The sequence below is a fragment of the Hemicordylus capensis genome, chromosome 6, assembly GCF_027244095.1.
Source record: "Hemicordylus capensis ecotype Gifberg chromosome 6, rHemCap1.1.pri, whole genome shotgun sequence".
Taxonomy (NCBI): Eukaryota; Metazoa; Chordata; class Lepidosauria; order Squamata; family Cordylidae; genus Hemicordylus; species Hemicordylus capensis.
Window position 1 is genome coordinate 18,222,268 of NC_069662.1, and position 24,977 is coordinate 18,247,244.

Genomic DNA, 24,977 nt, shown 5'->3' on the forward strand with positions numbered 1-24,977 from the left:
TGAGATGTCTGAACTATATACACATTAAGACCAATATACACAATCTAAACAAGTTTTAGTTTGTTTATACTGCTTTGATTTACAGTTTCAAAGTGCCTTTATTTGGCTTGGCCTTTCAGACACACTTTGCATTGCGAAGCTTTAACTGACTTCTACACAGTTGCAGAAGTATAACTTTCAAGATTCTCTGCCATGGGGGAAGCCATGGCTGGTATGAATATTCCTTTTAGTTGTACTTGAAGTGAATAGATATGGACTGATTTTCACAGGAGGAAAGGTGCTCTATGCAGGGTTTATGAGAAAATCTCTTTAGTTAAGTATCAAAACTTCAAAAATCTCAGCAGTTCAACAGACTCAAGAGCTGGGTTGTCAGGGTGAAATGAAGATGAGAGTCAGTTTATTTGATGAGAGACAGTTTAAAGATCATGGGAATTTCTCTCTCTAAAGTGCCACTGATCTGAAATAGAGCATTCCTTTAGAGGCTGATCACAGTGAGCAGCATCCAGACTAAGTTCCACTGAAATTAATAGGGCTTATGCTAGCCCTGAGTAACTTAACTCATTTATATAAGCTGTATGTCGGTGATGCAATGCACACATTAACACTTCAGTTCATTTCAAAAGATCCTTTATTGTGCAAAACATAAAAGTGGATACACATCAATAAAAACATTTTGGTATGCACACCATCATCAGTTATTTATTTATTATTTATTAAAAAATTTATACCACCCTTCCAAAAGGCTCAGTTAAACAAGCAGGCACAGAAAAATGACCTCTTCTGTTCCCCAGCTGTTAAATACTTTAAAGCAGATAACACTGTGTTCCATGACCGGCAGAGAGATGGGGCGGGGGGGAGGGAATCACCTGGTTTTTCTCACAGGCTAATTAATCTTATAGTATTAGCCAGTGCCTCTCAAGCACTGACATCTGGTCTCAGTTCCTTTATTTTCCTTTTGTAAATTCCTTTCAGTACCCAAAATAGAGACTTTAGTAGGCACTACTTTGCCTTTGTGGTTTTTCCTCATATGCATTGATCAGGGCTTTGTTCTCAGTACACAATGCCTCATATCTGCTAGAAGTTCTCTATATCTATCTATCAGTGGTCTGCTGGATTCTACAATATAAAATGAAGTGCAACCTAAACATTGAATTTTATTTATTGCACCTTTCTTTCCACAATTTCCTTCCCCCTGTTCACAAATTTCACAGTCTTGTGCATCATCTCCTATCGTACAATCTGGAGTTAACTAATTGTTAGTGGTGTTAGTGCTGTTGCAAACTACATTCACTTTTAATTTCTTGCCTTTCCAAGATTCTCTGGGTTTGCCGTGTAAATCTATATGTAATATGTAATAAATGGTATTTTAAGTACAAGCAAACCCTTAATGAATCCAGCTCTTCTCCAACTCTTTGAGACAGGCAATTCATACCCATTCTTCCTAATTAGGTTTTCTGCTTTCTCTCTAGATTATTTTTGGTGTTCAATTGTGGAGATATCCTCTGCCCTGTCACATTTTTCGTAGTTTGTATTTTCACTGCTTTTTTATTTCCATATCTAGAAAAGGAAGCCAGCCCTCTTCATTTGGGTTTTCCCTCGTGAGTCTTATACTCCCTTATTCGATTTTACAAATATTTCATTTGCTTGCTTTTGAGTAGATGTAGTAATAATCAGGTCATCTATGTACCTTTTTATACAGAATTACATCAGAATTGATGCTCCTTCTTTCAGTGGTATTCATATATGAAATAGCCTGGCTAGACTATTTCCCATTGCCAGCCCCTTTCTTTGTACATAGTAAAGGTAGTACTTTCCATCAAATTTGAAGGTGTTACATTGTAGGCATACAGTGATTAATGCATTGATGTTATTAATTGAAAAACCACATTTGTCAATAACATGGCCATTCCCTTCCCATAACCATATGACTCTGTCTTGCCCCTTCATTGTCCACATTCATATACAATGCCTCAGCATCAAAACTTTCAAAATGTACTTGCTCCTCCCACATCCCAATTCCATGTTAGGCCTCCAATAACTGCTTAGTATTTTGTAAATGTGCAGGTACGTTATTCAAAAGTGGTGATAATATAGTTACAATCAGCCAACTAATCCGATCTGTAGGTCCATCACAGCTACAGCCTGAAATTATTGGTCTAACTTTAATTGTTTCCGCCTATACATTTGGTCCAGAACCTTTTTTCCATTTTGTGGGGCAATACAGTACATTGAGGGTGATTATTATCAAAAAGTTCCTGAAACCTTTTATAAAGTTTCCTTTTTTCACAAATACCTTGCCAAGTTGTCTTAACATTTAGGCAGTTAAGGCAGTCCCCCTTCTCTGCTTTCTTATATGTAGTCTCATCAGCCAACTTTGTTAATTCCTTATCCATCTGTTGGCTCATAACAAAATCACCCCCCTTATCACTCGCAGAAATCCTAATCATCCCACATAGTCTTTAGTTGTTGAATCATAGTTCTCTATTTCATCATTAAATTGTCCCTTTGATATCTTTGCTCTTCTGCCAACAGTCTTCAATTCTCCTGTTACAATAATCAATTTCCTATCACAATTTTCTGGTGGTGCCTTAATCTTTGTTCTCAGAAAGGGGAAGTTTCTTTCCAATTGTCTTAAATGTTGATTCGGCTGTGATGTATCTTCCTCACCCCTTAACGCTCTCCATCTTAGTTGATTGACCAAACATTGAAGCCCTGATTTCCATTCTAGTCCATTGGCTCACTTTACATGTCAGGGCAAAATGATGGACTCAACACCTCTCCAGCTTCCTCATTCATCTTTACATATCCAGGTATTGTATAAAATAATGCCTTATCTTCCTTTTTCATACTTCCATCATTTCCCTCTTTTCCCTTCTTGCCTCCATTCCAATCACATCCCTCTCTACCTCAAAAGTCCGTTTAATCTTCCAGTTCATAGTGACAAATGATTCATGAACTTATTATTCTCCCGTTCCTTAGTGTCTTAAGGAAAAGCTTGTCTAATTCCGGAAACTACTTTTGCTTTTAAATACTGGAACTGATACATGGCTGTCCTCTCCCTATTTCGTTAATGATTAGTAGGCTGTATCTTAAGGAGTGTACTTGTTGAGGTATGTACTCACTTTGATGAAACAGATGTTTTGTTCTATCAATAAATCTGGGTATAAAACTCTCCAGTTGACAGAGTGAAAAAGAATTGATAGCAACATTGCCTAAGCATGTTGTTCATAACATGCTTTTTCATAACATGTGGTCTTTTTTTTCTGTGCGTATTTGTTTAGCTGATGACAGCATGTACACTGAAACTTTTTTATTGATGTGTATCTGCTTTTATTTTTTGTGCAATAAAGGGTATTTTGAAGTGAAAACTCATTTGTTTCAGTGGTGCTCAGTCATGACTGACTAATCTGGGTGCTGGGTGTTAAGCTGGCTGCTGACTCAAATTGGTGGTGCTACCATTACCTCTTTCTCTTGGCCAGCACACATATATTTTATGTTCGTTTTTATCCTGCGCTTCATGTAGCTTAGAGAGTACTCTCTATCTCATGGAGTTTGTCTCATAGGGTTGCTGTGGATAAGAGAGCTCATTGACTAAACTTCATGGCTGAGATGAACCTGTATTTCCCAGGCTGACACCAGCTACTCAGCCATGACTGTTCACATATAGGGCAGAAGTCATAGCTTCTGCAGTTCAGCAAGCAAACTTCTTATATTCTCTCTCTAAGCATGTTTATGTCACAATATTAACTTAGAATTACCCTGATTTCCTATAACCTTAATTATACTCTGTAGGGAATCTAGAATCCTGTTTTACAAAATAATATAAATCAAGTTGGATAAATGATTGTAGTATGTTTTTAAAGTGTTAATAGGAGCATTGAATATTTATACTAGCCATGCTAAGTGTGTAAGGAAGGAAAGGAAACTCTGGTGGTATACCTGGAGAGGAGGAGCTGTGAACATAATGCAGAAGTAAACCAGAATACCAAATGCACCAGAACACCAAACATAATGCAGAAGTAAACCAGCCCTTTGCAGAAGAAATGGTTTCTTTTAAATTCAAGCTGAGCCTAGACCTTGCTGCTCCGCCCGCCCCGTTGCAGAGTTCTGATTGGCTTAAGCCCAGAGGGCGCGTGGGCAGGATAGAAGAGGACAAAGCACGCACACACAACCGCGGTTTCAGGCACGTCTGGCATAAGGCGATACCCATACCTGGTTTTCACTCAACTTACAATGCCAAGGACATTCACCATAAAGATGCCAATGGCAGCTTTCCTTTTTTACTGGCGGTTCATGCGATGTGTGTCACTCTGCTTGTCTTCGTTTGAACGGATTCCCTTTTGACCCTAATCTGTTGTGTTTTGTTTATTATTTATTTGATTTGTATACCGCCCTTCCAAAATGGTTCAGGGCGGTTAATCGTTAAGGTCCTTCTCACGGGGCGACGAGCTCAAGGGCTCTATGACATTACCACAGCACGTGCACTGCCCGTTCCCAGTTGCACGTGCGGGGCAACCCGTGCAAAGAGCTAGGCTGCTGCAGGATAGAGTCTTGGGCGTAGAGCAGCTCACCCCATTCTGCACTGGGCTCCCGCTGGGGAGATAGAAAAGGGCAAATAAAAACCGCAAGTGGGGACTGTGGAACGCCCGCCTATTTCCATCTCTATGGATGGTCTCTGCTTCCTCCCTGCCTTCCCTTTTCTTCGCACTTTTCTATGGTCGCTTGCCTTTCTAGTCTCTATGGTGACGGAAGCGGCAGTCATAGACGTGGTGACCGAAGATGAAGGGTGCGGGCGGAAGTTGGTAAACCCTGGTGAAGGGGGAGGGTGGCGGAAGTTGCGGAAGCTGAGCTTCCGCTTCCGCTTTGTGGAGAGTCCTCCCGGCGCTGCCCCTGCCCTGCCCCGCGCGCCGAGAAGGGCTCGGAGCCTCCGGGAGGGGCATAGAGAAGGGGCAGGGTAGAGCGGTTCTCCCTTTGCCTAGGTTTCTCCGCATTGCCGGGGAGCCCAGGGCGGAGGCCGCTTCCAAGACCGGGCCAGGCCGAGGCTCTCCAAGGGGCTAAGCCTGCATCATCCTCCCTCTTCTCTGTGCCTAGTAGCCGTCCGACCAGGAGCCCACCGTGACCTCCGACCCCAGGTAGCCTCTCCCCTGCAAAGCCTGCTTGCGGAGGGACTGGCTTCTGACGCTCCGCTTCAGCGGTAGAGTGACCTCTGACCTCCCTGCCTGTCTTGACCTTTGAACCCAGCGTCTCGTCAGCTGTAGCCCAGGCTGCCGCCCCCCCCCCAGCCGTGTTCTAATCTCTGTTTCCCCCCAAGGCAGTGAGATTCTTCCTTCCCTCCCCTCAACCTGGCCCTTTTTTTCCTTCTCTGAACAGCTCTCCCTCTAGAGGACACTCGGGAAAGGGGGGCTCCCCGACCCACCCCGCTTTCAACATTCCCCCCCTTTTAAGAGGAGATCACTGGCTATGCCCCCTGGCTGGGGGAAGTGTGGAGGCTGAAACGCCCACTCTGGACCCAGGGGGACTCTGGTGGTGTTGCTCCTGAACTGCCTGCTGGACTGAAACCATAGCCCATTCAGGACCCAGACGAAAGGAGGAGGAGAAAAGTTGCTTGGGAAATCTGTGCAAGAAGGAATACCCAGATCTTTTTGCCAGGTGAGTGATTATCAGTAGACAGCCCTGAGTGGCAGAGGCTGATATGGGCCAGGTATTTAGAAGAACTGGTGGAGAGCGTAGCCCAGATTCTTTCTCTTTCCTGTTTGTTACATTTGTCATTGCCTTTTCATACCAGTAACTGGGCCAAATTCTCGAAGGCTTATGAGGCAGGCGTGTCCTGCATGAGTGGGTGGGGAGGAGGGATCTCTTTTTGGCTTCCATGGAATGAGGGTGACGCTGGGCATGCGAGGCAAGTTATATTGGTGCCAATTTGTGGAAAGGAAAAAAGATTTGGCACATTGCTGACTGGATTTTAGTGTAAAATAAAAATATGTGGCATGTTAAAGGCACATAAAGCTACTGTTTTTACCTGGATCCAAGACTAGTTTTTTCCAGGTTTTTTGCTATTAGAAATCAGGAGTTCATCTTAAATTCAGAGTCCTGTTCTTTTTGAGTAAATGCAGGTATAGCCTGCATTTAACATCTGCTTTTTAAAGGGAGGCATCTTAAATTCAGAGTCATCTTCGATTTGGGTAAATATGATATTTATTCATTTCTCACACACACACACACACACATGTGCGTGCGAGCGCGCGCGCACACACACACACCCCACCTGTAACTAGGTCTCAAGGTGGTTTACAATTGATTAAAAATATCTATAAATATTAAAATCAACAGTTAAAACAAATAGTTACAATTTAAAATCAGATTTTAATAATCAACTAAAAGCCTGACTGTGTCTTCAGTGCTCTTCTGAAGGCTGTCAGAGATGGTACAAAAGGAAAAGTGATTCTTCCTCTCTGAAGTACTATGTTCTAATGAAATGGATTGTCAGTATATGAAGAGCAACAAATAAAGTGCTATAAATTAACTTCCTGTGCTCTAAATTCACTACCACAAAGTTGTGTTGATGGGTGCAACATTTTTAATGGCTTCAAAACTAGATCAGATAAATGTACAGAACAAAAGTCTGTCAATAGCTGACAACCAATTGAACTGCTAGCAAATGAGCCTCCATGCTCAGAGAGGTAATCTCTGGTAACTAGGTGCTGTGGATAACCATCCTGTATTTATCTCTGTCATGCCCTGCTTGTCTTCACTGTTGAAGACAGAGTGCTAGATTAAATAGCCCTTTGGTCATCTTTCATCTGAGCCTTTGGTACAAGTACTTGTAACTGGCAGAGGGGGGGGGGGACCCTTATTCTTCTCTTGTTTAGTCTTGTCTCTGTCTCCTTCCTCTATTTTCTCCCAATGTTGAATTACAGATTGTGTGCGCCTTGGGGCAAGGGCCTGTCCTTTTGTATCTTGTAAAGCAATGTGTACATTGATAGCACTATAAACTATAATCTAGCCAAGAAAAGCTTATTATATTTTCAGTGAAAAGTGTCAGAACTACATGGTGATTACCTTCTCCTTTTTTGGATCTTTTCTTCTGAAGTCTTAAGAGAACTCCTCTGTAGTTCCACAGCTCTCATCCAAATAAGCTTCTTCACCTGTATGAACATCCAGCCCATTTTGAACTACTTTATTTCTGGTCTGGTTCACATCCTGGGAGGGGGAGAGATAAATGTCTGTGTCTATCAGAGCTGGCATTGTTACTCAAGCTCTTTTCTTCTGGTGTCTAAATTATCAAGGTGTTCACTTTCTGAATTGCAGTTCCAGGAAGTTACCCTTTCTGCCTTCCATGTGTAAGATCTTACCTAGAATACCTGTTTTGTTGTAGGTGGTTTTGGGAGAGAGAGGGGCACTCTGTATATTGAAAGGCACTCTCTTGTCTGTTATCATTATGCTTAAGCCAGGTGTTGGAATGGGGTAGGAGCTGTGAGATCAGGTTGGTGGAGGATATCATGGGCGCTGGGGGAAAATGTTCAGGGCAGGAAGAGATGACTTGACGACTCCCTCAGATGGGGCATTGAGGCACACTGAATGACGAATGACCACTACAAGTATACTGGAATCAATACTTGTTTCCTCTAGACTGGCGTCTAGAGATACTGCTCACCTGCTTTCTAGCACCCCACCACCACCACCATTATAGTAGCTAGCAGCTTGTGCTGCTTTAAGGTGAGTTCTTGGAAGTCCAAATATGCTGCCAGATCTTGCATTGTACAGTCTGCTGCAGCTCATGTGGCTTTGTGGACCCACAATCTGCTGTGCAGTTACCCAACCTTAACTGGTTTCAATAACGTGTGAGATTCTTTGGCTGTAAGGCTTGCTAGCTGATTGAGAGCAAAATGGGAAGATGATCTGGTGTCATGTCCAGTTGGATAGAATCCCAGATTGTTTTTAATCAGACTTTAAAAAGATGTTAAATACAGTAAGTTTCTCTTAAAATAGCCTACACTAGATCTGGGCGGGTTGGTGGGGGAGAACCATGTTAAACTGAACTTGGAATCCCATAGCAATGTTCCTCTATCGGACACATGTTTTTCTATGTAAATAAAAGAACCATGGGGAAACTCTTTAAGTTTGGGCAGGATTCATTTGACACCACCGGTAGTACACTATATCACTGTTGTGGGCTTGATGCTGGGAGCCAGGGACTGTCAACTTGACAGGACAGTGTCAAGTCCTCACAAGCGTTGAGATCCAGCCCCTGACTTTAGGAGGTGCCCTGCCCATATCATCGGGAGGGTCATCCTCTGTGCAGCTTGCTCAATGCTCAAATGTATGGGTATTTATTCCCTCTAAATACATAAGGATATTTCCTTTCCATCTTAACGAAAATCAATTGCTTTGCTCAGGAATGAACTACCAGCACTTGCTTTTGGAAAGTTCTGGGCCCTTAGTTGTCTCTGAAGGCTACAGGCAAAGGCATGTGGGATGCAAGGAGTGGGAAGTAAGAGGAGCTCTGCTGGATCAGACCAAAGGCTCATCTAGTCCAGGACTGCACAGCTTCAGTCCTCCAGCTGTTGTTGACCTGCAGCTTCCGTCCTTCCTGACTATTGGCCACTGTGGCAAGGCATGGTGGGGATGGTAGTCCAACAGCTAGCAGGCCATAGTTGTGCAGCGTTGGGAGATATAGTCCAACAGCAGCTGAAGAGCCTCCGGTTGGCCACCCCTGCCCACGTAGTTCTTGGGATATTATTATTATTATTAATTGATATGCTCTCATCATTCACCAACAATGGGGACAAGAGGCACTGAGCTGCAGCCAATAAGCAGAAGTCACTGCAACTTGAGAGAGGATGTAAGAATAAAACTGAACCCAGGAGCAAGTTTCACTGGGTCCCAAGAGAATATCTTTCTTGTGCATTGTGTGAAATTATTTGTTTCCTGTCCTCCTCCTCCTCCTCTGCAAAGCAGTATTTAGTCTCACAGCTTTGTGGAGTACAAAAGCTGTGAGACTTTGCTCAGGGCTCCCCAGCAAGCTGGGCTGAGCTGGGAATGAATAGGTTTCCCACCTAGAAACCCAGCAATCTAGTTGCTGTGCCATCCTGGCTTTGTAGATTTCTGTTGATCAGGAGGATCGAGAGCACTAGAAAAGCAAGTTTAAACATATATTTAAAGTTTCTAGTTCTTCAGGCTGAAAAGATAGGTATGAAAGTGTGCTTTATGTGTAATACCTCATCCTTCATATGTGTGTCCCACTTTTCAACCAAGACTGGCTCCCAAAGTCACTTACATTTAAAATACTTTGGCATCTTTATCATCAGCCCTTGAGGCTCGAGAGCCTTCCTGAGATCCTTTAACTAGAGATGCCAAGGGCTTGCGGATATATTGCTATGGGGCTAGGAAATTCTGGCCTTTGGAAGTTGGTGATACAGTCCAGATTCCAGGCTCTTTCCTTCAGATTGGGGAGGGGTAGCAGCAGAAGGAACTGCAATGAAAGGGCTGGAATTCAAGATCTGAATGGTAGATTCAAGAGCTGATGGGTTGGTAAAGATGCCATTCTCCAAAAGCAGCCCTTTCGTTTATCCATCAGATCTAGAAACTTCTACAAAGAGGGAATTCTCCCTGGAATCTGCATAGGCATTGCATTCTGCTTCTGTGCCTGGATCTCCAGGATCTCAGGGAAAGGGCCATCTTTCCCAAAACTTGATCCCTGAGATCCTTTAGCTAGAGATGCCCAGTGCTTCAAGGATTGAGCCTGGGCCCATTGGCATGCTCTACCACTGGGGGGTGGGTAGAGCTGGTCTTCTGGAAGCAAGCATGCATTCCCCCCTTTGCTAAACAGGGTCCACCCTGGTTTGCATTTGAATGGGAGTCTACATGTGAGCATTGTAAGATATTCCCCTCAGGGGATGTGGCTTCTCTGGGAAGAGCACCTGCATGCTTGCCAAGATAAGGCTGAGATGTTCCTGCCTCAACCTTGGAGAAGCCGCTGCCAGACTGTGGAGGCGATACTGAGCTAGATGGATCAATGATCGGACTCAGTAGAAGGCAGTTTCCTTTGTTCCTATACCCCTTCCCCAATGTGTGTGACTATGTTGGAGGTGGAGGCGAGGCAGACAAGAGGCTGTATTTAGAGTGAATGGGGAGCACTGCTGATGGATTTGTTAATTTACAAGTCTGAAACCTAATTGGATTTTAAACCCTGCTGCCATCTCTGAAGGGTTTTTTTGTATTGATTGTTTTCTCTCTCTTGAATTGGCCTATGAATTTATGGTTATATTCCACCCAAATCTAGCCAGTTATTTTCCTGGTGCGGTTGGTCAAGAAAAGTTTCCACCTCCATTCAGAAACAGCTCAAGAAACACTAGCAGTTGTTGAGGCACTGTGTGTTTCGGAGCCTTTGTTTTGTCTGATAAACTTTTGGCCCGCTTGCCAGTTCCTGCTTTAGAATGTGGGAAGCGAGAGGGTGGGGAAGGACAGAGAGAGATGAGATAAAACTGATTTGGGTGAAAGAACGTCCTGTAACCAGGGGACATTTGACCCCTTTCTCCTTGTGAAGAGTTGCTTTCGTTGTCTTTGGGAACTGGGCAGTGTGATGGAGGGAGAGGTGGGTGTTCTCCCCAAGCAGTGTTTCCCAGGCAGGAGTACACGAAACCTTGGGAGAACTTTTAAGGGAGGAGAGCTGGTCTTGTGGTAAAGGTAAAGTAAAGCTGTGCTGCTGAGTCGATGTTGACTCCTGGCACCCTCAGAGCCCTGTGTTTGCCTTTGGTAGAATACAGGAGGGGTTTACCATTGCCATCTCCTGCGCAGTATGAGATGATGCCTTTTCTGCATCTTCCTGTATCACTGCTACCTGATAGAGGTGTTTCCCATAGTCTGGGAAACATGCCAGCAGGGATTCAAACCGGCAACCTCTTGGTCCCTAGGCAAGTTACTTCCCCGCTGCACCATTATTGTGCCCTTTGCTAAGCAGGGTCTGCCCTGGGCTGCATTTGGATGGGTGACAACATGTGAGCACTGCTGTAAGATATTCCTCTTTGGGATATCTTACTCGGGGCTGTGGCTGAGTGGTAGAGTGTCCGCTTGCATGCAGGAGGCCTCAGGTTCACTCCCTGCCACCTCCAGGTAGGGCTGGGGAACTGCTGCTAGTCAATACTGAGCTAGATGAACCAATGGTCTGACTCTGTATAAGACAGGTTCCTATGGCTTGACTGTTGCAGTCACTGCTTTACATCCAAATTAAATTACTCATGAGTAGTGCTATTGAAATTAGTGGGTCAAGTTTATGTATTCTGTTAATTTCAATGGAAGTAATTGTCTGTCTCATAACTAACATTTTGTGTGCTCGCTCTCTCTCTCTCTCTCTCTCTCTCGCTCTCGCTCTCGCTCTCAAAATCTTGATGGGGTACCTAAGCTGAAGGTTTCAGATAGGAGTGCACTTGTTAAAAAGAAATTGTTAAAAACCCCTATCCTAAAGGACAAATACGGGGAGGTACTGAGAAGAACTGAGCTTCTGGCCAGGCGCAGAATACTTGGGGCAAGGATAAAAGACTTTTTAAAAGAACATGTATAGCCCTCCTTCCAGTGCAGTGATTCTCATGGCTGGGAACAAGATTTAAAGCCAGACAGAATCCAAAAACCTCAATAAAGGCCATCACAAGACAGCAGTCAGCAGGAAATTCTACAGTAGCCAATAAAACTCAATAAGGACGAAGCCTTGTTAGTTACATATTGCCTGTCTTAAGGGGAAAGCCTCCTTTCTAGCCCTTAGCCAAGGGCCAGGCTCTCCAATCTGGTGTATCTTGGTAGGCAGCTGAGTCCATCATGGAGCAGAGGACAGGCTACAGAGAATGCCTGCTCCTCAGTGGCCACCAAACTCATGCTTGATGGGTCTGCCAGAAGTTTTCTGAGCTGAATCTCAAAGAGTGAGGGGATACATGTAGGGGGAAATCCTCTCTAAAGCAGCGAACTTCACTGTTTTCAAGGGGGGTCACTTTGGCAAAAGACCTTCAGAGTGAGAGCCGTTTCCCATTGTGCTGACCTCTGCACTGTGCTGTGCCTTTCTCAGTGCTGGCAGAGCCCTTAAGAGAGACGGAGCCCTCTCTTAAGAGTTCTGTGGGTCAAGTGTGGGGAAGGGTTGCACTTTTCAGCACTCCATGCATGCCTTCCAAGATGGTGCAGGGGCTCAAGAGGGCTCTGTTTCACTTGGTGGAGCTCCTCCCTCCTACAGTGCGGGGCAGGGCACAGCACAGTGAGAGTGGTGATCCCATCCCATTTTGACCGAATGCTCATCCTTGAATGGTGCTGGGGGACTGTGCAGAGTATTCAGCTTTGACTGTAGCTTCACACAGGCCCAATAAACAATTAGTCAGAGCGCTGCACTTAGGGTTGATGGGGGCCACCACTGACCCTTGGGTCTTACCATGGAGAACACTGCCCTAAAGTGTTGTGGAAGGGCTGGTTAATTGTCTAGATTTGGAAGCACTGAGTCATCTTTGGGGTTGTCCAGCTTGGGTTTCCAATATTGTTGGACTACAATTCTCATCATCTCCAGCCACAATGATGTTCGGCAACTCCATGATGGAATTTTGTAGTTCAACATCATCAGGAGACCCAAGTTTGGGAACCTCTGATTAACTCTGTGTCTTATTTAGGCCTAGCTGGACACTCTCTTGCCTCGTCATACTATCTTGTTTGGGACTACAGTGCAAAAACAACATAAAACCACCTTTTCTTGAGGATTTGCCATATATACATTTATGCAAATCTGTTAGAAACAAACTCCAATTTGGTGGCATAGGGGACCATGTGGTTACAATTATTTCTCATAACTGGATCTTCTGCGGAAGGACTTGCAAGTTGTTTCCCTTTTAATTGCTGATGGCTACTTTCATGTACACATTCTTAGAACGAAGGTTCATAGTATCTCTCCCCTTTCTGCAGTTGCCTTTAGTGTTTTCTGATTCAGAATTCTAGAGCTGTCAGCGTATTGAGAAAACCGGAAAGGGGTGGAAGTTTCCGAAAAGTGGCTGCTGTGACTCATTCCTTAGAAATGCGAACTTCCTTCCTTTCCACGTTGGAGAATGTCAGGGGTCAGTCAGGATGTGAAGTAGAGGATGGCTTCAAGACAAACACTGAGATTTGCACACCTTCCACTCTAATCTCCCCAAAGCCCTCCCTATGCTAGAGAACTCCAGGAGCTTTGACATCCATAACCCCCAGCGCAGACCCAGACTGCAAGCCCGCCTGGTCCTTGGTCCACAAATGGGTTGAGTTAGCTAAAGTGCCTCACTTGGGAGGGAAAGAGGCCCCATGCTCTCTCTCATCTATGTTGAGTCCACAGGTGCTCAGAGAGACAATTTAGACAGGATGGAGAAGGCTAGTGCGGGGCATGGCAGTTTCCAGACACCAGCTCACCATTGGCGCCTGGAAATCTTAAGCGTGGTGCTCAAGCCAGTAGTGGGTGGATGTGACCCGTGAGAGGAGGGAGCAAGCAAGGCGGTGGTGGGTTTCTCTCCTCCCGCTGGTCACATCAGTCCATCACCTGCCTGAGCCAGTTGGACGTGGCCAAGAAGAGGTGGGAGCAGCCTGTCCCTACCTTGCTTGCTCCCTGAGTCCTCCTTCTGGTCTGGTCTAAGTAGAGGATGGCTTCAAGACAAACACTGAGATTTGCACACCTTCCACTCTAATCTCCCCAAAGCCCTCCCTATGCTAGAGAACTCCAGGAGCTTTGACGTCCATAACCCCCAGCGCAGACCCAGACTGCAAGCCCGCCTGGTCCTTGGTCCACAAATGGGTTGAGTTAGCTAAAGTGCCTCACTTGGGAGGGAAAGAGGCCCCATGCTCTCTCTCATCTATGTTGAGTCCACAGGTGCTCAGAGAGACAATTTAGACAGGATGGAGAAGGCTAGTGCGGGGCATGGCAGTTTCCAGACACCAGCTCACCATTGGCGCCTGGAAATCTTAAGCGTGGTGCTCAAGCCAGTAGTGGGTGGATGTGACCCGTGAGAGGAGGGAGCAAGCAAGGCGGTGGTGGGTTTCTCTCCTCCCGCTGGTCACATCAGTCCATCACCTGCCTGAGCCAGTTGGACGTGGCCAAGAAGAGGTGGGAGCAGCCTGTCCCTACCTTGCTTGCTCCCTGAGTCCTCCTTCTGGTCGGGTCCATCCATGGCTTGCCTGAGCCAGACAGTCATGGCCAGGAGGAGGAGCAAGGCAGTGAGTGCTACCCCCATGTCGCCAAAGGCTTTGCTGGGGGCGTGGCATTCCCTCCCCCACCCTGACCAGAGATCAGCCTGGCTCCTAAATGTGGGGTCTGGTTCCCAGACCAAAGGAAAATGGTTGAGATCTGGTGCGGAGAGACAGTGCGGTGTAGTGGCTACAGTGCTGGACTGGTGAGACCCGGACTTGAATCCCTGCTCAGTCCCAAGAACTGACTGGGTGACCCTGGGCCAGTCACTGTCTCTCCACAAGAACTGTGTGAGGAAAGGCGGGCTTTTAAAATGTGTGCGTGAGATGCCAAGTCTTGAATCGGATCCTAGAGCCTGACGCTGGTGAGTGCTGTCAGAATTTAGGGCAAGAGCCAGGACTTCTACTGCTATCCTAACCGTGAAGGTGACCTGCCTCAGAAACCGAGTTGGAGACTAGACTGTGGGGATAGAAAGGTTTGATGGCATTCACCTCCAGTCTGCATTAGGAGTATATAAGGTTGGGAAAGGAGCTAGTAGGCTGACTGGTAACGGAACTGCATCTGGTTGGCCATCGCTGAAGCAGGGGACTCAATGGAACTTTTCTTCGGATCCAGCCTAGGCAGCCCTTGTTTCATGCCAGGGTCCCCACATTTCATGCCCTTTGGCCAGTGGTGGCTGGGGATGGTGGGAATTGTAATCCGTGGATGAGCTGGCACTGGAGTTGCTAATGCTCTGCACTTCTCTGCAAATGTCGTGTGTTCTGTGAGTCAAAAAATAAGACTGCCTGGAATAAGGGCTGGGTTTCTGTGGAAGTGCTTGGTTTGGACTTCCATGTAAAGGTTAAGGAGTACTTGTAACACAAGCAAGTACAATATGCCACAGCAGGGGTGGGCAAACCTGGCCCTCCCATCATAGTTGAACTATGGCTCCCACAATATGTGGCTGGGAATGCTGGGAGTTGTAGTTCAACAAGAGCTGGAGGGCCAGGTTTGGCCACCTCTGCCCTACAGCCTCGTAGAGATAAACACAACTTCAGAAACAGAAATGTAATACGTTTTATGCTTGTTTAATTGTTCTGAATCGCTACTCTGTGTGAGTTCTGTCACTTCTCTGCTCGTGCCAAGCAAAGCTACATTTGCCAACACAGTGAGAGACTGAAATGAATCTAAAGTGTTACGGAGGCTTTATGGTTTGTTTTTTCCTGTTGGCAGCATGTGTAAAAGTTCGACAAACTCCTACAAGTTCAATTATCCTCAAAACAGAGCATACTAAACCACCCTAAACCTCACATAGTCTAGCAGCTGGGAACCCCAAGGTGGGGAACCCCTGTGCTATAGCACTGAAGCAGCACAAAAGTTCGCACCCTCTGGTTACCTTGGGAGTCCCTCGCCCATAAGGCTGCCCAGATAGGCTTGGTAGCATGCAGGCAAGATCTGGCAGAATCTCAGGAAGGAAGGAAGGAGCTGGACCGGATTTCTGTTGGTCTGAGGAAGAGGTGTGTGGCTTCTGAGGAGTCCTTTGCCCCATCCTCCAGGTCTCAGAATCTGAATGAATGAACAGAACAGAACAAATGAATGACTGGATTTGCAGAACAAGAAAATGTATAGTGCAGGTCTGCTTGATTTGCATAGATCACAGATAGTTCTTGATTTTTCATCACATGATTTAATGTTTGCACAGTGGAGCACTTTGATTTCTACAAGGTGACAAAGCTCTGGATGATGCCCTCCTGCAGAAGGTGCTGCAGGATGTAAATGCTTGAATGCTCCCCCCGCCACTTCCCTGTATATTCTGGAACTGATCTGATTGAAAGCAGGTTCTGCAGCCTGATTGCTAGATTGAAGATGCAGCATTTGGACCCCTTTCAGCTCCCCCTTTGCTGGCTAAAGTTGCTCCCCTTCTGTCTTTCAGGTCCGACCCAGAATGACTACCATGCCCAGGCTGCCGTGGAGGAAGCATGCAACACGCTAAAGACTGAGAGCAGCGGTCCCGTCCCTCAGGAAGGAAGCTGGGATCCCCTCCGTTGGGAAACCGGGGGCTCTCTGCCTCCAGGGGCCCTTGAGTTCTGACTGGGGGAGCCCCCTTGTCCAGTTTCAGCCAGTTTCATCTCAGAGCTGTTGGCAGGAGCCTTGTGGGGGTGGCGGGGAGAGGCTCCCCTCCCTGCCGTCCACTCAGACCACTGCCACCATGTCAACCTCCTCGCTGCGCCGGCAGATGAAGAACATTGTGCACAACTACTCCGAGGCGGAGATCAAGGTGCGAGAGGCCACATCGAATGACCCCTGGGGCCCTTCCAGCTCCCTCATGTCCGAGATCGCCGACCTCACCTACAACGTGGTGGCCTTCTCAGAAATCATGAGCATGATCTGGAAGCGGCTCAACGACCACGGCAAGAACTGGCGCCACGTCTACAAGGTGAGCCCTCTGGTCACAGGCCCCCAGCCCTAAACCTGGGTTGGTTCCTGTTCCTCAAAAACTGGCCTGCCCCACTTGGGGAGGAACGGTGGCAGAGTACACATGCAGGGACTGGGGTTCAGCGTCTGGCATTTCTGACTAAATGATTGGTTCCCAGGATTGAGAAATGTCCCCACTACCTGAGACCCTAAGGCAGTGTTCATTGTAAGGCCCGGGAACCAGTGGCTGCCCTCATCAATGCAAATTGTGTCTCCCTGGCTAATTGGGCCTGTGGGAAGCTTCGCCTGAAGCTGAATACACTGCACAGTCCCTTGGTATATGTGGAAGTGACTGTTCCCACTGGCGCTTTGCCCAGTGCTGGTGGGGCTCCTTTAAGGGGCACAGAGCCCTACACCATTTTGGAACGCTTGCACAGAGTGCTGGCAAGTGTTAGGGATGTGCACAGAACCACGGCAGGGTGGTTCGAAGGCGGCGGGGGTCTCCCCTTAAGAGCGGGGAGAGGGTGCACTTACCTCTCCCGCTGCTTTCCTCCTGCTGGCGGTGGGTTTTTTAGCAGCCCATTGGGGCAGCAGCATACCTCCCTGTCGCCCCGTTGCCCTCCTCTAACGCATATGACCGGAAGTTGCTGGCGCGCCTGCGTGTCCCTACAACTGCACCCAATTTGGCTCATATTGTTCCAGGCATTGCAAAGTTGATGGGGTTGTGGGGGACCCACACACATACACAATATGCCGGGTGATCTCATAAGCTTACTTTCCTTGAGGAAAGTAGGCTATAAAAATGATTCCTACCTTAATTTGAAATGGGTTCAGTCCATTCTCCTGCCTCATTCTGCAACATGTGCAAATTTATTTAAGAACAGCCCTCTCGATCAGACCCAAGGCCTATCAAGTCCAGCATCCTGTTTCCCACAGTAGCCCACCAGATGTTTTTGAGAAGCCCACAGGCAAGAGCTGACGGCAGGCCCTCTCTCCTGCTGTTGCTCCCCTGCAGCTGGTATTTAGAGGCATCTTGTTTGTTTGTTAGATTTATATTCCGCTCTTTCCAACAGGCTCAGAGTGGCTTACAGTATTTTAAAAAATTAATACTCCTGCCCTGAAAGGGCTCACAGTCTTTTAAAAAACAAAAACAAAATTAAAAAGGAAAAAAAGTTCTCAAAGGGAAGAGTCTGGAAGGTACTTGGTGGTCCTTAGGCCAATAGAGGGGCCTTGCTGCTTGCTTGTCTCACCCTCTGCTGCAGCCTGATGGTAAATTGTACCTCCTCACCATGAGCACCCAAGGTTCTGGTTCTCAGTCCCTCCATCTGCCCAGGAAGTGAGCACCTTCTTCTCCCCTTCCCTCCAGGCCATGACTCTGATGGAATACCTGATCAAGACTGGCTCGGAGCGGGTGGCACAGCAATGCAAGGAGAACATCTATGCCATCCAGACGCTAAAAGATTTCCAGTACGTTGACCGTGATGGCAAGGACCAAGGAGTCAATGTGCGGGAGAAGGCCAAGCAGCTGGTGGCCCTCCTCAAAGACGATGAGCGCCTCAAAGAGGAGCGGACTCATGCTCTGAAAACCAAGGAGAAGCTGGCCCAGACTGCAACCGGTGAGTGTTCTGTCCCACCTTGGCTGCCTTGATCTAACTCAGGGAGTCTCAGACTTGGGTCTCCAGATGTTGTTGGTTTACAATGCCCAACATCTACAGCCGTTTGGCGGGGATGATGGGAGTTGAAGTCCAATTTCTGGGGGCCAAAGTTTGAAAACCCCAAGCTAGCCAACAAGGCTGCCTTTATTGTCTTAATCTGTGGCTCTCTGACAAGAGTGAAGCCGGTGTGAAGTACAGTGGTCAGAGTGTCAAACTAGCTCCAGGGAGACCCAAGTTCAAATTCTTGGCTCACTGCATAACCTTGGCCACTATCTCTTGGTCTAACCTACCTCTCAGGGGTTAATGAGAGTAAAATGGGATGAGGGCAGGATCTGTACACTCTCCTGAACTCTTTGAAAGAGCGGGATAAACATCTAATAAGCATTAATCCTAAGCAAAAGCAGGTATCTGTAGGAAACTGAGACACTTACCAGGGAAAACATGAGCTCTCAACTCCTCCTAGTTCACTTTGGTGGATTGGTTGTGTTCTGGAGCACCGCTCTCATCCTGATCTGTTGAGGCAGGAACAGGTAAATTGAGGTTCACGGGTCATATCAACCATTTGACGCACTTTGAAATACGGATTATTACTCAAGGGTGGTAAAAACTAGGCATGTGCATGAAACGCGATTCAGAATCCAAATCATGCCACATCTCTTTAAAATGAGGTGATTTCGTGTCCCCTTTTAGCACGGAGGAGAGTGGGTCATACCTGTTCTCCAGCACTCACCACCAGTTCCTAAAGCGTGGCACTCCCTGCCAGCTATCAGCACACACTGGTGGCGCTCTCCCCCAGCTGCCCCTGCATGACGCCGGCACACAGGGGCAGCTGGGGGAGGGCTGGCGGAGCAGATATGGACCTGCTGTCCTCCATGTTAAAGGGGATGTGGAATTCCCCCATTTTAAAGGGATGTGGCACGATTTGGATTCCGAATCGCATTCCGTACACATCCTTAATAAAAGCCTTTGCTTGCCATTTTTTCTTTTGTAAGGAAATGAAACAACAAGCCTCCATGTGTTTTTCATAGACATGTTGTTCTTTTGCCATCTGTTTTGGGGAAGGCCAACTGTGGGTGGAAGCCGGTCTTGCGGTAGTGCACATGAATTGTTCCCTTTGCTAGTTGGATCTGTCTTGGTTTGCAGTTGGATGGGTGACTGCATGTGAGCGCTGTCTGCTGTAAGATAATCCTCTTAGGGGATGGGGCCATAGTTCAGTAGTAGAGCATCTATTTTGCATGCAGAAGGTCCCAGGTTCAGCATTTCCAGGTAGGGCCAGGAAAAACTCCTGCCTGAAACCTTGGAGAGTCAACACTGATCTAAATGGACCAATGGTCTGCCTATGTTCCTGATTAAAAGGGTCTTCACCTGAGGCTAATAAGACATCAGGATAGGTGCCAGGCAAGCCTCACTGGGGAATGTATTCCAAATACAGGATGCAACCACCAAGGAAGTCCTTCACCAACTGAGGTCTGCTACACTGCATAACGTATGTGTATAGTCCTGAAAGCAGAACCAGAACCAGTAGCCAGGTCGCCAACTGCATCCCTTTCTCAAGAAGGCAGATCTGGCCACAGTTACCCACGCCTTAGTCACGTCACGGCTGGATTACTGTAACACGCTCTATGTGGGGCTGCCCTGAAGAATATTCGGAAACTGCAGCTAGTGCAAAATGCAGTAGCTAGGATTGTATCCAGAGCTGCCCACTGGGATCATATTGCACCCATTTAATGTTGAAAGAGCTACATTGACTGCGAATTGGTTTCCAGGTCCAATTCAAGGTGCTGGTTTTGACCTTTAAAGCCCTTAATGGTTTGGGCATTAGATACCTAAGGGACCATCTGCTCCCAAGGATTTCTGCCCACTTGGCGAAGCCATCAGAGGGGGCTCTGCTCCGCATGCTGACAATGAGGGAGGCTCAGCTGTCATGCACACGAGACAGGGCCTTCTTGGTTATTGCCCCTGAGTGTTCTCCCGGTGGGCATCCACTCCTCCGTCTCCATCACAGTTTTTAGAAAGCAAGTGCAATCTTGGCTTTTTACCCAGGCTTTTATATGAGTGGTGTCTTTGCTGCTGCTGCTGCTCTGTATTTTGTGGTCCTATTTAATTTGATTTGTATTTGTATATTCCAATTTAATATTCTTACTGTGTCACTGTTCTATAGTCTTATGCTGTGTTAAACGTTTTGTAAACCGCCTTGAGATTGTTTTAATGAAAGGCAGTATGAAAATTTAATGAGATAAATTAATTGAATAAAATAAGTTGAAACTACAAGGAAGCAAATTTAGACTAGACACTAGGAAGGATTTCCTAACTGTAAGAAGCTCTATTTAAATGTTCAACTGACTGTATGGTTTACACGGGTCAAGATCTGTACACAGGTACAGTTATTCACATGTTAAACTGAACACCGGTACAGCAGTGTGCATCCTGTCTGTAGCATGCATTTGATGGGACCATATGCAATTCACTTTTAAAATAAATGCAGGTACGGTCATTCACACGAAAACATGTAAGAGCGTACTTACATCTGTAGACTCATACAACATGTCTGAATAGAGTTTTTCAGCATGGGAATGTTCGGTGGTAGAGTTGTTCAGTATTTGCCTCACACAGTAGTGAGCTCTCTTTCACTGGAGGTTTTCATCTAGCTATCTGTCCCTGTCTGTCAGGGATGCTACAGTGGTTTCCTGCCCTGAGCAAGACGTTGTACTTGAGGGCCTCCAAAGTCCCTTCCGACTCTAGTATTCTGTGATTCCATATATCTGCCAAACTCTTCCTGCTAGGTCATTGCAGACCAGGGCATGATCAAGATACAACCCTGTTTCTGAAGCTAAGCAAGTTTGGGTCTGGTCAGTGCCTGGTCGGTGACCACCAAGAAACCCCATGTATGCTGCCTTGATGTTTGTGATGTCAAAAATCAGGTGGGGTATACCAGTAATTTAATAATTTATTTCGGAGCCTGTAAAAACTTGGTTTTTGGTCTGGCCTTCTGATCCCTGGCTGAAGAGTGTAGCTAGCAGTTCCTAAGAATACAGGAGGTGGGTTTTTTCCCCCTTTGGAGACAAGATGATACACACCTTTCATGCAGTATGTTCTTGTTTCGTGAATGGGGTGTGCAGATATTTGAAAAATCTAAATCCACCACCCAGCAAAACCTGCCCTTTCTCGTGGACAGTTGCGGTTGTGTTGGGGAGAGGGAAGCCTTGCTCCTTCCCTGATTGGAAGTTGTCTGAAAGAATTCAAGTGCCAGTCTCAGCATCTTTCCTGTCCTGAAGTTAATACCTGCTGAAACATTGGGTGCAGCCTCTTGTCTGTGATAAAAATTCAGCTCTGGCTGAGGAAATGTGTCCCATCCCTCCTGAGGCTGGCGACCCGCCAGGCTCCAAGGCTGAGTTACAGGCCTCTTCTATGTCTCGGTGCCCCTTTTCCATTTCGATAACCCCTAGATCAAATTCCACCTCGGTTGTTTGCAGAGTGCCTGGCGGGGCAGGTTGAGATAAGAAAATAGGAGTCATTTTCACTTCCTATTCTGAACTGCTCAGCAAAAATAATCCCACAGCTTGGTTAAACATTAGAGGTATATAGTGGAAAAGGAGGGGGGAACATTCTCTCCCCCATACTACTGGAAGGGCTATGACCTTCTCTGAATCATTTGCCCCTTATCCCTATTCGCGAGTTTCCTCCAACCTATCTAAAAACCCACAGTTCTGGACCCAGGGAGAGACCTGCCTACTTGACATTGAAATTGTGTAAACAGTCTGACTCAGTGCAGAGTTACACACCTAAGCCTACTGACTTTAAATACAAGCAATGAATGAATTAAATAATAAACTGATGCGGAATCCAAGCAAGACGGAGGTGCTCATTGTTGGGGGTTGTAATCTGCAAGATGGAATAGAACTTCCTGTTCTGGATGAGGTTACACTCCCCCAGAAAGAACAGGCCCGTAACTTTGGAGTTTTCTTGGACCTGGGTCTCATCTTGGTGCCTCAGGTTGAGGCTGTGGTCAGGACCACTTCTTACCAGCTGTGATTGATTCGACAACTCTGCCCATTTCTGAAAGAGAATGAACTGAAAACATTGGAACACCAGCTGGTAACCTCTAGGTTGGACTACCGCAATGCACTCTATATAGGGCTGCCTTTGCACGTACTTCGGAAACTTCAGTTAGTTAAAAATGCGGCAGCCAGATTGGGCTGTGGGGCACCTTGGAGAGACCACATTATGCCTGTTCTTAAACAGTTGCACTGGCTGCCAGTGTTTCTGGGCAAAGTACAAAGTTGGTTGGTTATTATCTTCAAAGCCCATAATGGTTTAAGTCCGGGTTACCTGAGAGAGTGCCTTTCTCTACAAGATCCCCACCGCTCGTTGAGATAATCAAGAGAGGTCCGTCTTCAGTTCATCTGGTGGCAACCTGGGATCAGGCCTTTTCAGTTGTTGTCCCTAGGTTGTGGAACGCCCTTCCCATGGATATGAGAGGATTATCTTCCTTGGAGGCCTTTAGGAGAGGCTTAAAGACCCATCTTTTTAGCCTGGCTTTTAATGACCTCTAATTTTAATTTTAATCTGCTTTTAAATGGCTTTTGAATTTAATTGTGTTACATTTTTTATTTTAGTGTAAACTGCCCTGAGCCACTTTAGGAAGGGTGGTATATAAATCTAATTAATTAAATTAATTAATTTGATTAACCTGTTTTAGTGATCAGATTTGCACCATTGTTTTAAAAGACATGAAATATCACTGAGAAACTCTTCCACTCTGCATGCTAGAGCCAGCAACACTGTTACCCAAGGAAGCCTTTTTTATTTAGCTGTTCCTGTCTATGGTTCCTGTCTATGGGACCAATGGCCAACTGTGATGAGTGGGGCCAATCCAGACTCTTCACTGCCCAAGAGATGCTCCAAAGTGCAGTTGCAGTGGCCCCATTCATTCATTCATTCATTCATTTAGATTTCTCTACCACCCTTCCCAAAATGGCTCAGGGCAGTTTACACAGAGAAATAATAAATAAATAAGATGGATCTTATTCTAGCCTGGTGGTTCCTGATAGGAAGCTAGTTAGAGCAAGCCTTCTATTAGAAACAGTTGCAGACAAATTAATTGAGAGCTTAGCCTTGTATCTTAATGGCCTTGTTCTGATCTGGATTCTCTCTGTGGGTCTTTGCTTTCCATGCTGAGTCTATAACTCAGTGGAAGTATCAGCCAGGCCTACAAGAAGTGTGTGTTTCTGGTCCTGTGAAGGACCAATTCTATCGCATGCCCTTTTTCTCTGAACTCAAGTAACAAAAATGCGGTGTTTTCTATGCTGTAATTTGGAACAGCCAGGAGAATCCAAATAAGGCGTGTAAGCACCCTGATAGCTCTCTTGTTCCCGAAAGTCTATATTCTTTCTCCCACTCTAACTTCTTCTGGTCTATCACATTCAGTCTTTCTACTCTTTCCCTACCTGACAAAAATTACATGATATTTTTCATCCATTAACAATTTCCCCCAATCTCAGCTTGTATCTTCAGCCCGCCTTTCGGATGGGCCAAGGTATATGATAAGCGCTCTGTGGTTGCTAGGCAACTGCAAGGCCCCCTTGCCTTCGGCATACTTGAGGTGAGTGGGAAACACATCCTTCCTATTGCCTAGACCGATGGACTGTAACTTGGTCTTGTCCAGGCCCAACAGACTGAGAACTATGATCATTGTGGTCATGCAGAAGCTGCCGGAAAGAGTGACCTCAGAAGCTACACGTACATTTCAGTTCTCCAGTAAATAAACTTGACGTGAATGTATAAGTAGCTATATCAGTGACTCCTTTTTACTGAAGTGGAGACATTCCGTTTTTGTTCCATTCTAATTCATCCCCCTTTTGTCTGCATGAAGAAGCGATTGTGGGAGAGAACTCAGCTCTATGTTCTTGAATATGCCCTATACTTTTTGTTACACTAGTGTCTGTTGACAAAGTGGGCAGACATTTTTTTAGTTGCACAAAACTCTTCCGGTTGGGCAAAATCACGTTCACTTCCTCCAACAAATAACCCCAAAGCTTGCATTCCAGCATTCACCAGCAGAATTTAGTGCAGTGATAGATACTGCCTTATGCTGTGGTGTCTGAACCAGATTTGCATAACTGCAGCAACAGTTCCCTGTTGGATTTCCCCTTTGAAAAATCTTTTGCTTTGTGTGAATATATAGAGAAGTCAATATATTTCTGGGATAAAGTTCCTTCTTTGGGCCAGATCATCTCGGAGAAATGTGGCTGTGGGTGGGGCAATGCTTTCAGGACCCTGAATATAGCATAAAATGTACCACTCCCCCCAACCATCACTGCCCACGTCATCTCCATCTTTGCAGTGGCTGGCTGCCCACCCTCAGTGACGCTGCTTGAGCTGTCGCAAATGTTCCTTCGCTAATGAGGAGTGACAGTTGGTGCCAGGCTGTCTAAGTGGGGAGAGGGGGAAGAGACTGGTATTCAGGTCATGGCACAGTGGCTGCACCATTCTTCTCTCTTCCCCCTGCCAAGGTTTGGCGAACCATGAGCTGGATCTTCTGCTGCAAGGGTTATTCCCTCTGCGTGTGCCAACTGAAGAGAGGTGCTCCTCTTCCCCTATTGTGTGCGCCGTTCACTGGTGCATACCAAATGCGACCCTAATGCTGCAGTCAAACCGTCTCAGTGGCCAGCAGAACGTCAGGCCGCCTTCTTTTGGTGCCTAGGTCTCTGAGGACCTAGCGTCCTCTGACAAACTGAAACATGACAGTGTGTGCA

At 46.3% G+C, this 24,977-nt stretch overlaps 1 protein-coding gene and 1 long non-coding RNA gene across 11 annotated transcripts in view; one reads left to right on the top strand and one right to left on the bottom strand.

The window, feature by feature from the left end:
- The first annotated feature begins 4,807 nt into the window (after positions 1 to 4,807).
- EPN1 (epsin 1) overlaps positions 4,808 to 24,977 on the top strand; it is a 33,768-nt gene continuing 13,598 nt past the window's right edge. For 2 of the 10 annotated variants that reach the window (XM_053260729.1, XM_053260733.1), the window contains exons 1-3: positions 4,808 to 5,649; positions 16,086 to 16,589; positions 17,934 to 18,183. In XM_053260729.1, coding sequence (XP_053116704.1) covers positions 16,362 to 16,589; positions 17,934 to 18,183 — 478 coding nt within the window. In that variant the 5' untranslated portion in view covers positions 4,808 to 5,649; positions 16,086 to 16,361. The remainder of the gene's footprint in view (positions 5,650 to 16,085; positions 16,590 to 17,933; positions 18,184 to 24,977) is intronic. The other 8 variants (XM_053260727.1, XM_053260726.1, XM_053260724.1 and 5 more) reach the window with 6 other exon arrangements.
- On the bottom strand, positions 15,346 to 23,757 carry LOC128329470 (uncharacterized). Its single transcript, XR_008309673.1, has 4 exons — positions 23,670 to 23,757; positions 22,552 to 22,732; positions 18,654 to 18,734; positions 15,346 to 15,718 (listed from the first exon to the last, which is right to left on the bottom strand). It is a non-coding gene; the product is annotated as an uncharacterized LOC128329470 (long non-coding RNA).